Source organism: Micromys minutus, assembly GCF_963924665.1.
Source record: "Micromys minutus genome assembly, chromosome: 9".
NCBI lineage: Eukaryota > Metazoa > Chordata > Mammalia > Rodentia > Muridae > Micromys > Micromys minutus.
This window is the reverse complement of record NC_137978.1, coordinates 29,271,438-29,288,905: the sequence shown is the minus strand read 5'-3', so window position 1 is coordinate 29,288,905 and position 17,468 is coordinate 29,271,438. Positions and strand designations below refer to the sequence as shown.

Below are 17,468 nucleotides of genomic sequence, written 5' to 3'. Positions count from 1 at the left end.
TCACCCTTAAGGAGGCTTCCAGTCTATAGAGCAACACATTTGGTTCAACGAGCATATTTTAAATACTGACTGTGGGCCAAGCACTTCGCTTATTGTCTTGATGCCACATAATTATAGAAATGGAAAGAGACACCTACTTATGAATCCAGAATGTAGCCTCTGGAAATAACCACAGACTGGCTTAAGGCTGGATTAAATACTTTGGGAATTCAGAATAAGGATGGTTGGTTCTTACACTTTCAGCATTGCTTACTGAAAACAAACCCTCTCCAGACTTCATATTCCTTAATGACCCTTGACTTTCTGCCAAAGGTCTAGGAAGACCCTGTATCCACCTCTGAGGATGAATTCAACTTAGAAACAGTAGTGACCGTGCATAGCAACACCAACAACCAGCACCCTTGGAGATGCGATGGCTGAAAACTTAGTGAAGGGTCTTTCCCCTGAGGGCTTAGGTGTGTGTCCTGTCCCTTCCAGTGTCCTCCTCTGCCTATAACCTGGGTACTTCTAATCAATCTTTACAAATTAGTCTTATCTCAAGTATCACATCCTCAAAACAAAGAAACGAAACAAAACTCGATCCTTCACAATGTTAGAGCACTAAGCCATACTCAGCTGCCATTGTTAGTTCACTGGCCTGACACTCCTCTAGACCACCAGCCCTGGCTTCTTCATTGGCCCTCATTTCCCACATCTGTAGACTTTAAGATTATGGGTCTGACAGTCTTTTCCCAAAATGGCAATCTATAATCCAGTTTGATCCCATTTGACATACACTGCCAAGCTGGGAGATGTCAGCTCCAGGAAGGGTGAAATCTTGGAGACAGTGCTATAAATCCCAGGTTTCTCAGGCACGTGGTCGTAACACAGGGCTTAGTGTACAAGTCAGCATGTGCTCAAGAACCTACATGCAGCAAGAGTTTACTAGCCCTAGAGTCGGGCGTGCGGGGGAGGGGGGAATCAGCTGCTATTCTGTAATCACATAGCCAGGCTTAAAAATGCCTGCTTCAGAGAATTGCAAAGCTTTGAGTAACAAAGTGATTAGAGTATCGGGTACCATAGTAAATGCTCAATAAATGTCTCCTATTTTCTCCCTTAAAACTCAGGGCAAACTGAAACTGTTGTAAGCACTAAGTTGGGACTAAGATAAATAAAACATAGAATCATTGAGTCCTTCTAATAAAAGCGTTCTTATGGGTCAATCTTGCTGACTTGTTTCCCTGAGTAAGGAAGGGGTAGCTGTGTCTTCTGTATATACAGTTCTTTTTTACACTTCACAAGGCACCCTACCTCCTTATAAAATCAATCTTTGAAAGCTCTTTATCAGGCTAAAACAATCAGCCCCCTAACTTACTTTTTCTGCATGATCCTTTTCTCTCCTCTCTCTGGTCACAGCAAGTGCACCCATGGCTATTTCCATGACAACCTTTCGAATATGAGGTAATGGAATATCTCTGGAGTCTTCTCTCCTGTGGGCTAACCATCCACAGGTCTTCTGAGGCTTCTTTCAGGCATGGGTGAGGCTCTGCTCTTCCTCCTGATCCCTTTCTCCTTGGTATGTGAGAAACTGAGAGAGGTTAAGAGGAAGTAAATACACATGAAGAGAGAAAACACTGTCATACATCCACTCAACAAATGCCCCCTGGCTAGCCAGCAATGCCTGGACTCTTTGAGGGCCGAAGGACAGAGATAAATGAGACATCATCAACTTGGTCTCAAGTTGCTCCCAGTCTAGTGGGATGGAGAGGAACTCATTGAGTGGTAGTTTGAAGGGCTCGGGGGACAGCTCAAGTAACAAAGTGCTTCCTTTGCAGGCACGAGGCCCTGAATTTGATCCCCAGATCGATGTGTTTAAAAATCCCACAGCCAAGTATGGTAGCCTGCACTTGTAACACCCCCGTGGCTGGGGAGGAGGAGACATGTGGATCCCTGGGGTTTGCTACCCAGCCAGTCTACCTACTCATGAGTTTCAAGCCAGTGAGAGGCAGTGTCTAAGATATGCAGATAAAGAAACAATGAGTGGCACCTGAGGAGCGACACGAAGGATTTCCTGAGCATGCTCACAAGCGCATGCACCCACCCACACACAAACGTGTACACACAGAAGAGGTTGGTTTGAAAGGGTTTGTTAGTCAGAGGGAAGGCCAGTGTGGTTTCACAATGTCTTCCTCCTTTCAGTCATTTGACAAGAGTGATGCGGACTGCCTTCACTCCTGCTGTGTCTCTAACACAGATTATATCCCTGCTTCTGAGCTTTGACCGTGAGCTACCTTCTGCTTAGAATGTCCTGCCCCCAGATAGGGCTGTCTACATCTCTTCTCTCCAGTCTCTATCTCTATGTCGCTTGAGCGGTGAGGCCTTCCCTGACCTCCAAATAAAAATTTGCAGACATGTTCCAGCACTGCTGTTCCCCCTTGTCTCTGTCTTATTTCCTCCCTAGGATTTACCGTCCTCTGACAACCTTTATGGTCTGTTTAGATGTCTTGGCTGTCTCCCGTCCTCTCAGTCAGAATAGCAAGTCAGTGAAGACAGAGATGAGAATGTGCTGTTTGTTCTTCTCTTCTGTGTTTCCAGGGAACGTAACTGTGACACACAGTGGGTGCCCCGTGAATGCCTCTGGGATAAGGGTAGGTTTGAGATTCAGTCCTCAGACTGGGATGTCATCACTTTGGTGGGTAAACCCTCTCAAATGCTGTCCATTATACAAAGCTCCTCTGTGTGCCTCTTCCTTCAGGAATCTTTGCCTCTCTTCTTAGTGAAAATTGGTGTCTAGTATACAGCTCTGTTTATTCTGTGCTCTCTTGCATTTCTTTTCACATAAAGAGCATCCTAAGGTCAGGAACATCTCAAAGTCCACCCATAGTGTCCAGCTTCTAGCAAGTATCTGTTCTGTGCGAATTTGTGTGCTTATATAAAAGACAATCATTCTCCTTTGGGGAGGTTAGGGCCTCATGGCCCTAATATCACCTAGATAGCGTGAAAACTAACACTTATCAGGGTGTAAGGGAAGAACGAGACAGCAATTCCTACTGAGGCTCTGTTAAAGACCACACACTTTATGTGAATTGTTCATATAAATCTCCTACTAGCTTCTTGAAAAAAAAAAATGGTGCTATCTTCTAAATCAGAATACCAAAACAGAATCAAAACGGGAATGTAACATTTGGAGACCAAAAGAAATAGCATATATTAAGAAAACTTGATAACTCTCTTGTGGGAGTTCGCCTTCCTCATCCCCATTCATTAGATGTGTGGTTTCCCAGAGAGCAAAGCACAGGGAGGTTAATTACACATAGCCAGGGATACAGAACAGTATTCAGAACTGAGACTAAGGCCCACATTTAATCCAGCTTGCCAGTTCATCTCATTCTTCAGTAAGCATTTGAAGCCTGCAAGGATCACATTAAGAAGCAGGTGCTGATTCAGGAGATCTGGGGAGGGAGGGACCTGGGATCTGCATTCCCTGTAGATGGTGCCCAGGAGGACACTACAGGGACTGTTCATGAAGTAGCAACAATGCTTAGTCTAGGGCAACTCTGTCAACTACCAAAAGAAAAGAAGTCCCTGACTTGCTGGTTGCAATGACACTGGGTTTTTGATAGAAAAGCCAAGTCTCAGGCTGATCAATATTGTTAAGTCCCCAAAGAATGGTGGAGCCAACACAACCATGGTTTCAGGATTTCATGTCCTGTCCTGGTGAGAGCAAAGGTGTCCCATCAAGACTTACCAGATATCAGACTCTTTTAGGCACTTGAGCTGAGGGCGGCCACTTTGGAGAGAAAGCCTGATGTGGAGTGTCACTAAAAGGGTTTGTACAAGTCCTAGCCCTGGAGCCTAGCAGCTCCTTAACTTGGAACAGGTCATGTCACCACTTCTTCAACCTCATTTTTCCATGTGTGCACCATGGGCCCAATGGTGCCCATTTCATGTTGGATTAAATGAGGTAACATGAATAAGCCACTTAGCACAGTGCCTGGCACAAAGTGTCATTGAATAAATTATGACAGCTATTAGTCCCCCTGTCCCTATAATCCTCACAGTGATCCTTTGATTATGAGGATTAAAGGATTAGCTCTTTTTTTTTTTCCAGACAAGGGAACAAGCTGAAGGAGCTTAAATGACTTAACCAAGGTTATACAGCAAGTGTGGTGTGAGCCACACACAGGTTTATACATGCAATAGCGGGCACACTCTCCCTGCCTCTCCGCTTGTTCGGACTCCTGGAGAGACATCTCAGAACTGGCAGCCAAGGCATCCTGAGATTTGAAGTTGAATGCTGTTAACCTGATGTGCGAATTATCGCCAAGCAGGTGATCTTGAGGTGACTGGGGACTTTATCATGTGCTTTGAAAACAGGATTTCAGCTTGAGCTAGGGGATCTGATGACCGCAAAAATCCCTTACTCAACTCAGAAGTTTTCATCAACAGCAACTGCCCATCTGGCTGCCCCCCCCAGGGGCTCTGCAGATGAGATGAGTCGGTGTGAGGTTTCTGGAGAAAGGTGATTCTCACAGGGAAAGAGCAAAGTGTGCAACTTGGCAGTGCAGAAATGCTGAGGCCCCTTCCGGCCAGCTTTTCTGCTGCTGTTGTCAGCCGTGAGGTCAGAATAATCCTAGCACCCTGAAAACCTGGCAAAGTCCTGAGAAAACAAGAGTTTTAAGGGGCTGTGATTGGACAGTTTCTGGAGCTTGAATGCGGTAAAATGCTTAACAGAAACTACATAAAACAATTTACATTTTCTTACATGAGTCCAAAAAACCCTCAGTTGTTAGTAACATCTTACTGTGAGGAGGAACTGTGACAGTGGCGAACAGGAGGTAGAGCCAAAACATCAGCAGTCTGTGGTCCAAGAGCTAAGTCTAGCCACTGTCTGATTTTTCTAGATAAAGTTGTATTGGACCACAGCTGTTTTGTTGTTGTTGTTGTTGTTGTTGTTGTTGTTGTTGTTGTTCAGATAGTGTCTCTGGCTGACACGAAATGGCACAGCTGTGACAGGGGCTGTGACCCACCAAGCCTAAATCATTTACCAGCTTACCCTCCACATTAAGCAGACAATGCCTATTCAAATCCTGATTGATCAAAAATCAAGTTTTGTGATGTTGGGAAAAATTAGTTTTCTCTGACTTTCGGCTCCCTTGTTTCTGTAAGATGATACTTTCCTCTCTTCCCACTGTGTTGCTGTGAAAATCAAACGTGATATGGAATAGTAGGAGAACACTTCGTACTCAGAATCGCTGTGGCTCTGGGCTGGGGTAACTGTCATTTACTTGATCTGCATTTCAGGAGAACCCAGAACACAAAAAGGGATGGTGCATGAGAAATTACACCATGATTATCCTCATACCTACACACACACACACACACACACACACACACACACACACACACACAACCTGGCATGGGTATTGTCAGGGTCTTTCCTTCCTCACGAATGCAAACTTGATCCCCCAGTTACTTCCTCTTTGTCTCTTCTTCCAAATATGCAAACTATGCTCTGCTTAAAGGATTGCCAAGGGCCTACTGTGCTCAGGGATATAATCTTCCATAAGCTATTTCTTATGAAAATGAATGTTTGGTTCCTAAATGGAGAGGTTTGACATGTAACCTATAGCCAAATAGAAATGTTTTCCTGTCATAGTAGAAGGGCCTAGCAAGAGGGAAAATCTCCCCGTATGTACAAGTGCCCGTGCTATATCAAAACATAAATATTCAGGTTCATATTTAGGAGAACAGTTTTCAAAACAAGAACCTGTTTAAGCCAAAATATTTGGATGTGCTTTAAGCTGTGGCTATTATGCATACAGTTTTCTCTTGGAAACTACATTCTGAATTCTAAGTTTCTATCCCAGACTACCTAAAATGCTTCCTACCAGTGCACAGTAAGTGGAGATGCTCCACCCTTGCCAGCTGGACAGGACTATTAGAGGCTGATCAGATGTGGGCGTCAGGTAGTCAGATACTGTAGCCTCAGATTTTAGAGACAGTCTTTATTCCCTACTGTCTAATTTCTTAAATAAAGATAAATCAGTAAGCAGATCCTGGATGACTGCTCAACCTGCAATCAAAGTAAACATCAATTTAGAAGAAAATATAGTTTAATGTTCAGTTCTTAAAATATTGTTTCCATAACTGTATGCTTATATTTTGTTCCCATTGATAGACGGAGAAGATATCACTATTTAGAAAAAAAAAAGGAGAAAATAGAAAATCACTTTTATCTGTAGACTGCACATACACACACAGGCTCTAGGCCCCAGCCTGTGTCCCCTGAGCCCTCTGAGCATGGCAACTCTTTCTGTCCCCATGAAAAATGTGTTGGCATTCTTTATGGATGTATTCCATCTATAGTTTTCTGTGGATGCTTACACACAGGACTGCTTAGCCACAACCCACCACCAGTTCACGGCCATCAAAATTCAAACACAAAATCCTTGCTCATTTTACTCTCCCCAAGTATTAAAACAGTTCCTTTAAAAAAAAAAAAAAATGTAGCTTGGGTTCTTATACTTTTTGCTCTGAAACTTAATCTTCTCCGGGTCATTTTTTAAAAAGAGAATGCTTAGGTCCTTGAAGCATTTTTATTAGACATAGCTGGACTCCTGTGATGCTCGGAGGCATATGTGAAGAAAGCCTGCTCACGAACTAGGCTAACTGCAGGTAGTTTTATTGTGCTGCCAAGGTACCTCCTATCTTCCCATTCACAGGCAAGCTCCTCCGTCTCTGGCCTCTTCCATGCAGGGTTCTGTTCTAGAATTTGCAGTTTATTTTATACTGAGAAAAATTTTTTCTTTGTGAAATTACATTCTTCTGGGTTTTGATTTTCCCTGAAGCATTTTTTTTTTTAATCCTTGATGCTAAATGAAGTTTCTCTGAACCTGAGACAGGTGATGATAGCACAGGAGAGCTAATTACAGTGGGAGCCAGGGTGACACTGGGGATGACACAGGCTGGTGGGTTGATGTCATGAATCTTGCTGGACTGGAGACCTTTCCCTCACTTGACCTTCAGAACCTTTTGATACCTAAGCCTGAGTTTTCCTTCCTCCAGAAGCAAAAATCTAAGACTAAATTTAGAGTACAAAACCTAAACTCACAATACATATTTTGATAGCCATTAATTTACAAAGAAAGACAGTATAGTGGGAACATACACCATACCTGTATTTCAGGATCATAAAGAATACAGAATTTTTTTTTCAGGATAATCGGGTCTACTATTAGCAGTTAACCAGTGAAGGTCTTATTTGTTTGTTTTATTTTAATTTTATGCAAAATTATATTAGGCTAGAAAGTGACCCATTCAACTGGTTTCCTAGAACTCTTATGGCAGGTTGGCCATAGACATAATTCCTTTAAAATGTTCTTTAGAAGCAGTTTAACTTAATACATGACTAGGTTTTTAAAGTGATTATAGGAATATTACATATGCAAGATAAATATGACAGAAATTTGCATGATGAAATGGATTTAATTAGGTGAATTTAGTTAGGCTTGATGAGGTGGAGACAAATTTAGGATAGATTATATTTTTAAACCAATGAAATTAGTCTCTTGTGTTTTTGTATTTGCAAAATGGCGTTTCTGAGAACATGTGGCATGGTCTTGTAATAAAACTCTCTCACACAGACACACACAGAGAGGGAGACAGAGAGACAGAGACATACACACCAAACTTACAGAATAAAACAAAGGGTCACAGGGTCAGGACAGCTGGAGTGGGCTCCAAGCCTCACAGTCTCTCCTCGTTCATAGGTCAGCATCTCTGGCTGGAGATGAGCCTATCTAGCAAAGTATGCCTCTGTGCTCCTGTTCAACAGAAGACGTTGGCGTTGGGGTTGGGGTTTTCATTTGATGAGCAAATGTCATTGAGTTCCCTCTCTGTCCTCTTTGCTTCTGTCCTATAACAATAAAAAAGATACCCATTTGCTGATCCAGAACCCAACTTGTTTTCCCAGGTTCCCTCCCACAACCAACACAAACACAGACATTTACCAGCAAAACAGAAGCTGTTGGAAACAGTTTTTTGGCTGCCAAAATGGGCTCCTGTCACCGGGACGTGGCAGGCTTTTTGCTGTATTATCTCCCAGCCCTGGCCCCAGTACGCTAAAGAGAGCTTTATGTAATCAGTCTTCCCTGACGTATGACATCCTGTCATTTCCCTCCCCTTCGGCTCTGCTGCCACCCACAAATCAATAACATCGCCTGAGAAGTTCAAGCTGGTTTTGCAGCCACCACAAGCACCGTGTTTCTTAAAGAGTATGTCATGAAATGTAAAGTTTCCTAATGATATTTCTGGCTGATGACACATGGCAGAGCTGATGGACTATTTATAATCAGTGGCACGGTCACAAGTACATTATTTTTATTTCACTTAGGGGGGAGCCCTGTCACTTGCTACCTCTTTGTAGACAAGTTGATATCATCTCTGCCCAAAGTAGCTAAACCCTCTTTGCGGAATGCATTTGCGCTTTCCACTGTGTGCGTTAGGAGCTTCTCCGTTCTTTCCCGAAGAAACCCTTGCCCTTCCTTCTCTTCATCGTTCTCTGGCTCCCGGGATGATGAGGGCAAAGAATGATTTGTAGCAACTGCTTTAAATTCTGGCCATGCCTGCGTCCCTCACTAAAATGGTCTCAGGTCCTCTCTGCTCAGATCCTGCTATACCCTGAGTGTGGGTGTGGCTGGCATGACCAAGACAATAGTCACCGCTACTGAGTCTAGTGCTTGTCCCACTTTTACAGGCTTGAGCACCTATGGTTTAGGCACTATACTTGGTAGGCATGTTATATGCATTGTCTCACTAAACTCTCTGAGTCTGCCAGAGGTAAGTGCTGTCATCCCCAGAGAAGAGATCTGGGAGAAATGGATGGTAAATGACTTCCATCCAAAATGACCCAAATGACCAAGACTCTACACAAGTCTCGTAACAAACTGTCTCCCTCCTCCCTGGTACTGGATATATATATATATATATATATATATATATATATATATATCTCGAGTGTGACTATTCAAGGCCACTTATTAGTGTTAGTTTGGATGATGAGAGCTCCTATGAGTTCAAAGCCAGAATGAGAATTGTTGGAGTTGGAAACCTCTCATCCTAGGGTGAACCCCAATGGAAAGAAATCCTAGACCAGAGGAGGGTTTTTAACACAGGGCAGTGGGAAGTGTGGCTTCTACAGAGATACTGAGCTCTCTTTCTCTTTCCCTCCCTCCCTCCTCTCTCTCTCTCTCTCTCTCTCTCTCTCTCTCTCTCTCTCTCTCTCTCTCTCTCTCCACCTCCCTCCCTCTCTGTCTTCCTGTCTCTCTTTTTTTAATATTTCCACAGGACAGAGTTTAGGGTATGGATTTGTTAACTATATTGATCCAAAGGATGCAGAGAAAGCCATCAACACTTTAAATGGACTCAGACTCCAGACCAAAACCATAAAGGTAAGAGGCGACACACCGACTTCCGGTTCAGGGGGCCCTGGTAGCATTTTAGTGTGTGGGTTTAATAAGCCTATGCTTATGGGATCCAGAAATGATATTCTTTTATGTACTCAAAGAACAGTCACTGTCCACCCTGTTAAGTAAGGGACTTGAGCCATTACAAAATAGTAAAATTCAGGTGAGGAGGAAAGGGAGCGGCCAAGAGCCTTGACATCTCTAATCTAAGTCAGTAACGGGGGCTGGGTTTTGAGGCCCTACAAAGAAGGCCTGACTCTGCACAAACGGCCAGAAGCAAGCAGAAGGAAGAAACTGAGGCAGGAAAGCTGTTCCAAGTATGAAGTGTGGCCCTAAGTTGGGGTGGTGGGTCATGAGGAGGATGGGGAGTAGATAGATCCGAGTTAGGAGACCTCGCGCTCGGACTGAGCAGCTGAACTTTCCTTAAGGATTATGAAGGAACCTTCTGTTGGAGAAGGGGAGGAGAGCTTCAACTGTAAACAAATGCAATGCCAAAAGAAGGGCCGCTCCAGTTAAACGGATGTGAATATAGTAAAGGAACAACAGAAATAGTAATCTAACAGTCTAAAAATAATTAGGTGTCCAGGAAACATCGCAAGAATCATCGCTGTAAGTCAGAAATCAGTAACCCAGAGGATACTCCTCCAGGAAGGTAGCTTTCTGGGGCTGGACAGACACTCTCCCTTTAGACTTCAGGTATGAAGGACGAAGGACACTGCCGCCTTGGGCATCCGGTGATCGCCTCCTGAATGAAGTTGCCTGCTCCTCACCTCCCTTCCTGTCTTCCCCCACCTCCAGGCAGCATCCTGTTTAGGGGCAGCTGCCAGGCGATTAATGAGACCCATCCTTCATAGCCTATTAAACCGCAGGGAAGTGTCTCCTGGGCGCTCTTATCCTCATGACAGCAGGTCTGACGCAAAGTAGGACAAAAGAGAAACCTCTCCCAGAATGGAAATCTATAGATGGCACCAGCTCTCCACATCGGAAAACACAAAACCAGAACTTTTTAGTTCAGCAAAACTACTTTTCTGACATCCAGGCTAACAAAGGAGATGAGCAATGTAAGATAATCTTCACTGGCAGGAAATAAAAACAACAACAGAACCTTTCTCTTTTTGGAACACGTTACATGATTATTTTTTTTTTAAAGCAGATTTACTTTTGCAATTGTGTTTAGATTATTTCTTTTAAAAAATGCTTTTTTTTTATGATCTACTGTCTGCGAAGTAAACAAAGACCCCGAAATAAGTCTGATTAAGGCTGCCTCCGACAAGGCTTAGATCAGTTCCTAGGAATTCTCTAAGGGGGAAATAAAAGTTGTTTAATTATGGCATAGTCCTCAGAGAGGCAGAAAAATTAATTTCTTTCTAAAGAAAAACCTCATATTTTCATACTTTAAGTCAAGAAAGGTTTTCTTTCTCGTCTCCTGACTCCGGCAAGGCCTTGTCGAACTGAGCTGTTTGAGGGGTTGATTGATGTGTGTGTGTGTGTGTGTGTGTGTGTGTGTGTGTGTGTGTGTGTTATCCAGTCTAGCATTCGAATGTCAAATGTTTGGGTTTTTTCCCCTGGGAAGACATGCTGACCTTGAACTGAGAAAGGTACTTTTCTATCCTCTGCAGCTTTTTAAAATCCAAACCCTTTTCCCACGATCAAATCACCAGCCACCAATTCCCGTTTTATTTGTAAAGTCTTCTGTAAGATCCCTGTGGTTTCCCCCAAAGATTGATTGGGCCCAGCTTTTCTAGTACCAGAATGATCCCAGTAGCCCATCACACAGTCAGATGCTTTATCTAAACGGGTCTCTGAGACAAGGACCGTTGATTATTTTCTCTCTGTGAAGCACTGCTCAGCTTCCTTCCCTGCTCTGGGTCCTTCTCTGTGGCCTCCCACGTAGCCTGGGTTCCCACTGCATCAAATGCTGCTGACACATTTGCACCCAGTGGAAGTGTGGGCTCCTAAGTCACTGCAGGATTCAGAATACATGATACCACTGCTGAATCAATAATTTCTATCCTCTACTACAAATGAAAATTTAATGTGCAAACCTAGGGATTTGAGCCCTTTCATTAAAGCAGTTTATTTGCCATACAAAAAATTAAGTTTGACTGATAGGTTCCTTTATTAACTTTTCTTCCCTTTCCTAAAGGGACACAGTGTTTAAGGTAAAAATCATATTAAATGGAAGGGGGAAAGAAGGAAAACTCTCTATGTGTGCTGTTAATAGTCTCATCATTTATTAATTTCTTTAAATTGCTTTTTTTATGCCTTTCAGGCCACTGTTTACGTCTGCTTCAGTTTGCTTTGTAAGTGGAGTGAGGTTTATCTCTTTACTCTTGACTCCCAGGAAAGAGTAGATAGCTTGTCGGTCTGGAAACAAAGACAATGACACAAAAAACAAACCTCGTGCATCATCTCTGGAAGCATGCATTGCAGAGATCTGGGGACCAAGTTGACAGACTTGGTCAAGTGTATGCTCGCTGTCATATCTCTGATAACCCAGAAACCATAGCACTTTATTTAGGTGTGATATACAAAAATATTAGTGCCAAAAGTCAAGAATTAACCCCTAAACAGTAAGGTTAATGACTAACTGCCAGACTCAGGGGTATTTTAGTGATGAGAGATAACACAGGGTAAAGAGGGCAGTATCTCCTGATGGTGGTGGTGATGGTGGTGGGGGTGATGGTGGTGGGGTGATGGTGGTGGGGGTGATGGTGGTAGGGGTGGTGGTGATGGTGGTGGGGGTGGGGTGGTGAGGTTGATGATGATGTTGGTGATAACAATGATGGTGATGATAATAATGATGGTGGTGATGATGGTGATGACAATGATGATGGCAATGACGATGATAGCGATGACAATGATGATGGTGATGACAATGATGATGGCAATGACAATGATGATGGTGATGACAATGATGATGGTGACGATGATGATGGTGATGACAGTGATGATGGTGACGATGATGATGGTGATGACAATGATGATGGTGATGACAATGATGATGGTGATGACAATGATGGTGGTGACAATGATGATGGTGATGACAGTAATGGTGGTGATGACAATGATGGTGGTGATGCTAATGATGACAGTGGTGACAATGATGATGGTATGACAACAGTGATTCTGAAGGTGTTTAATTCAGGTCTACAGTTTTACAATAGGAGCAGAAATCTAAATACCCTTTATATCAGACCTACCAATTTTTACAGGCCAGAAACAAAACCAAAGAACAACTTCTGAAGGGAAAATCAAGCAGAACATAATCATTTACCTTAGGGTATCAGTTTTTTACCTCTGTCCCTGAGATTTAAAAATGCTATCAATGCTTTTGGCAGATACCAGTGAATTCACCCATTACATGGTTACTAGTGGGAGGTGTCCACAAAGACACTTTCCTGTCAAAAAAAAAAAGCCATTTTCCTTTTATTAAAGAGGCTGTGTGTAAAGAGACCACACAGACACTGAGAGCATGCAAAGACCTTGGACAGGCCTCTGGCAGAGAAAGGTGTGTGTGTGTGTGTGTGTGTGTGTGTGTGTGTGTGTGTGTGTGTGTGAATTACCCCTGCAGTGAGTAGCTATGAATGGGAACTCCAGAGAGATTAGACTTCTTTCAGGGGGTGGGGAGAGGGGTAAGGAATCTACCGGGAGACCCAGGTAGGTGAGACCAGAAAGGTGAAGTATCCTGCCTAGAACCACCACGCAGCTGTCAGTTTAGCATGTGCAAAGAGGAGCCAGAGAGAAAATGGCTGCAAACAACAAAAACACTAGCTTACTTTGAGTGTTTACATTGTGCCCAATAGGATTCTGATCTTTCTAAAATGCTTGTTACCTTCTAATCTTTGAACTGTCCCGGGAGTTGTGTACTTTGTGCACATCAGCTCTGTTTCTAAAATTAACCCGTTATCTTCTTTATGAGGAAACTGAGGCCCGAAGAAGTGCACGAGACAGACCTAGGATCACACAGTGGGTAAATGACAGTTGGAGTATTTTTAAAAGGCTTTAAAAATAATTCTCTGGCAGTGGGTCCTTAGTGTTGGAATTTCAAGCTGCCTGTTTGCCTAGCAGCCTGTGAGCCTCATGAGCATGTGTGGGTGGATAGTTTGGCTCCGCACATACAAGGGTTAATTCCCTGGTGTGGTAAGAAGATATAAAAAGCAAATAAATGAACTGTGTGTTTCTCCCAGGTTCTTCATAGACGGACTTATGGTTCAGAACATTTGCCATTAACTTGGGGACACACTGGACTTTAAATAACAATTTCTTCAGTCCTTGCTTTCCAGGCTTAAGGCCTCCCATTTAAGTGAACCACAGACGACAATGTCCTGGGATTCTCCATCCAAGTGTTTCATGGGCCATGGGGCAGTGTGGACCTCAGGCTGGCCACAGGGCCGACAGTTTGCCTCACTTAGCGCCTGGGGCGCTTTTGTTCTTTTTTCTATTTTTTCCCTTGTGTCTCCAACAAGACTGAGAATAATATCCCAAGACTAAGATAACAGACTGTGGGCCCTTAAAAATGATTCTCTGATACTCCTTGACAAGTGATGCCCATTCCAGCCGACTCTGAAAGAGCACCTTCTGAATTTACCCTGTCCCTTCAGCCTCTTACTGATAAATGCTCAATTGAATCCTGTTACCTTTGTTCAGCTCCTTGTCACGTTAATGTTAATTAAGAACAAACAGAACTGGGGGTTGAGTGTGATGTTGATCTAGCTCTGAGGAGACTAAGGCAGAGAGATTATTATGAGTTCAAGGTTTCATAGCCAAATGGGAGGGTACAAGGAGAAGTGGGGGGAGGACAAGGAAGAAAAAAAAGGGTCTTTAAGACAGTTCTCCAAACAGGTGTTGGATGGATATTCAATTTTCCCCGAGAATCTTGCAGGCTACTGTGATAAGTTTATTAGTCTTCTGCATAATATAGAATGTGTGTGTGTGCGTGTGTGTGTGGTGTGTGTGTGTGTGTGTGTGTGTGTGTGTGTGGTGTGTGTGTATGTGTGTGTGTGGTGTGTGTGTGTGTGTGTGTGTGTGTGGTGTGTATATCTGTTCTTGGGGTTTTTTCTTCATAGAATTATATGTTTATAAATGACTTTATGTCTTATATAATTTCACGGACCTTTATTCAAATGATAAAAGTATAAATTGATATATTAAAAACATTTCTAGAGCACAGCTCTTGTGCAAACTAGGGTGTGATCCATCTCAGTGCCAGGTCTCAGCTTAAGGGGTTGCTGAGTGAGCCCCTGAGAGCTGTAGTTGTAGGAAGTAAGAAAGGGCCTTATCACTAGGCAGCAGCCCCAGTCTTCAGAAAGATGCTGGGACAGAGGCTGCTGGGGGAGGGCACTCTTCAGAAGGACCCTCCCAGTTCTTCTGCCTCTCCTGTAATGATGCTGCTTAATAATGTCAACATTTTCTCTTTTCCCTCCTCACCGCACTAGCACTGCCTCTGGGGATCCCTCCACATTGGAGCTTTGCAGGTTCCCATTCATTTCTCCAGCTCCTGTGGCTTGCCAGGGCTCTTGGGCAGCAGTGCCTCCTCCCTCCCTGCTTCTTCAGCTATCCACCTGCCTTGCTAACGGCCTCCGTTCCGCTGAGGCATCTATTCTTTGCACTCGGTATAAGCAATTATTTCTCCTATCACCGCTCTTAATGCTTCCCAGAGAGTTAGTGGATCATTTTTTTGCTGACAGATATCACCCCACCCAGAAATAATAGCCTGCCTCCCACTATCTTGTTAATAACAAAAAAGGGCACTACTACCCCCATCAAAGCTGTATCTCTGAGAGTGCAGGAGCCCTTGGCTGCCAAGGTCAGCCAAGGTGCTGGGTCACTGAAGCCCCAACAAAGACCAGAGATACTCCATTGAAACTAGAGATGCCTCGTCAGACTGACCAACTCCCCCACCTCTGCTGCTCTTTAGTGGGAGAATGCATTGGACTGCTTTGATTTCAGGTGCCCCGTTAACTTTCTTTATTGTGAATACATGCAGATATAGGATATAGGGGATTGGAAATAGAAATGCTTCTGCCTTCTCAGCCCACTGAACTTGGTACCATCCCAGCATCTTAAAGGTCATTCTTTGGGTCCTGGATCCAAATTACAAAAGAAAACTTGTCCGTTATAGCTTAGAAGCACATTCAAGTTTTCAGAAAGGCTTGGGTAGGGTTTGAGGGCATTTGTAAGTGTAAAAGAAGAAAATGCTGTCAAGTGAGCACCTCAACCCCCCCCAAAAAAACCAAACAAAAAATCAACCCACACATATACACCCCTGTGGTGGGGGTTGGGATAATATCTCCACATCAGAAGAGAGGGTGGACCACCTCGCCCCAAGTCTTCCTGGTGTTGTGTGTTCCATTTCCAACCCCCCCCCCCATTTTAAAGAGTTCTGACATTTGAATGTTGTCCAAAGGTGAATAACAAAGATGGATATTGGGCTGTGCACCCACATATCTACCCTGAAAGGCTACTGTTCCATTCTCCTGGGGGAAAACAGTTGCAGTGAGGCTAAGGTATTATTTCAACCTTTTATTTAAAATAGCTCGGGAGAAAACCTGCATTGCTATCAGTACAGCACAGGAAATACAGAGTAGGAAAGAGCCCATCATCAGAGCCACTCAAATGGAAACTTTCTGGATGATCCCAGCATGAATTCTCACTAGATGAGCCTGTATGCCCACCCTACTAGCTCTGAGATGCTACAACTTAGCTTCATTTCTGGGCCCGAAGCTGCTCAATTCAATGTAGTAGTCACTAGCTCCACATGAAGTTAATTAAGTAGTTTAGTCTCTTAGTCACAGTCGGACTGTTGGACATACTCAGTAACTGTGTGGCAGTAATAACTATCATCGGACATTATGGGTATCAAATGTCTTCCTGGTCCCAGAAAGTTCTGTGAAATGATGTTGACCTAGGACATCTCTGGCCCTGAGGATAAAAGAAACAGTTCTACACAGTACTCATAACACTGGGGTAATGTGACTTGTCTGTAAAGGACTGTAGAACACCCAGCCCTCATTGAACACCTAGTCTCCCCTTTTTCTCCATTCAGAAGAACTCTTGAGTTAGGATAGTCAAGCCCCAGCTCTGCTATAAAACTATATGGGATGACCTTGGGCAGGACCTTCCTTCTCCAAATCTATGTCTTCTCCGGAAGATGGTTCTTTCCAGATCTAATAGTCTAATAAAATATTACAGCATGGCCATTCCAACTTGGTACCTTCCCAAGAACAGTGACGGTTTGTGCCAAGAATGTAGCTTTTATTTCACTGTCCGGATTGGTGTGGCCCAGTGGAAAGATCCCAGAACTTTGAGTCATATTCAAGTTTGTCTTCGATCAGCTGCATGACCTTGGCAAAGTACTTAATCTCACTGCACCAGAATCTATCATCTGGAAGACAGAAATAATGATTTTTCATGTGTAGGCAATCGTGGCTTACAGCAAGTGCTCAATAAATGCTCCCAGGAGTAAAGATGAATAGGTTTACCCCTAAAGTTAGTGGCAAAGACCCAGAGCAGGAGTGGGCAGATCCCTTTCTCTATCCACCTGTTCTGGAGGTGCACTAAGGCACAGACAGCAGAGTCAGAAGTCCTGTGTGGTAGGAAGTAGTGTGAAGTTTCCAGATGGTTGCAACACTCCTACCAGTCTTTCATGAAGCAGGAGGCAGGAGCTGCAATTCAATGGAGAGGAAGCTGTAGCTCCACGTCTGGCATGTGTTCTTCCCCTAATCATGACAAGAAACCTTTCACATCTTGCCCAGTTAGAGGACACAGTCAAACATAAAGAGCCTCATACTAAGTATGCACCACTGAGAATCTAATACTTTTTTTTTTTTCTGGTTGTGAGCCTATCCTTTAGTGGCTTACCCAGTTTGATAGATACTTCTTTTTTCAAAAAGAAGTTTCAAAGTTTCAAAAAATTCATATTCAAAAACATGAATATATCTTCACAACTTTCCTAAAAAAGACATTCTGGGTCTCTTGTGTATCAGATACTACAGGCCTGCTGTGTCTCAGATACACTAA

At 43.5% G+C, this 17,468-nt stretch overlaps 1 protein-coding gene across 9 annotated transcripts in view; it reads left to right on the top strand.

The window, feature by feature from the left end:
• The window catches only part of ELAVL4 (ELAV like RNA binding protein 4), a gene marked incomplete at both ends in the record, with an annotated part of 83,609 nt that overhangs the window by 54,329 nt on the left and 11,812 nt on the right, over window positions 1-17,468 (top strand). For all 9 annotated transcript variants that reach the window (XM_080921698.1, XM_080921701.1, XM_080921699.1 and 6 more), the window contains one exon: window positions 9,328-9,431. In XM_080921698.1, the coding sequence (XP_080777824.1) occupies window positions 9,328-9,431 (104 nt within the window). The remainder of the gene's footprint in view (window positions 1-9,327; window positions 9,432-17,468) is intronic.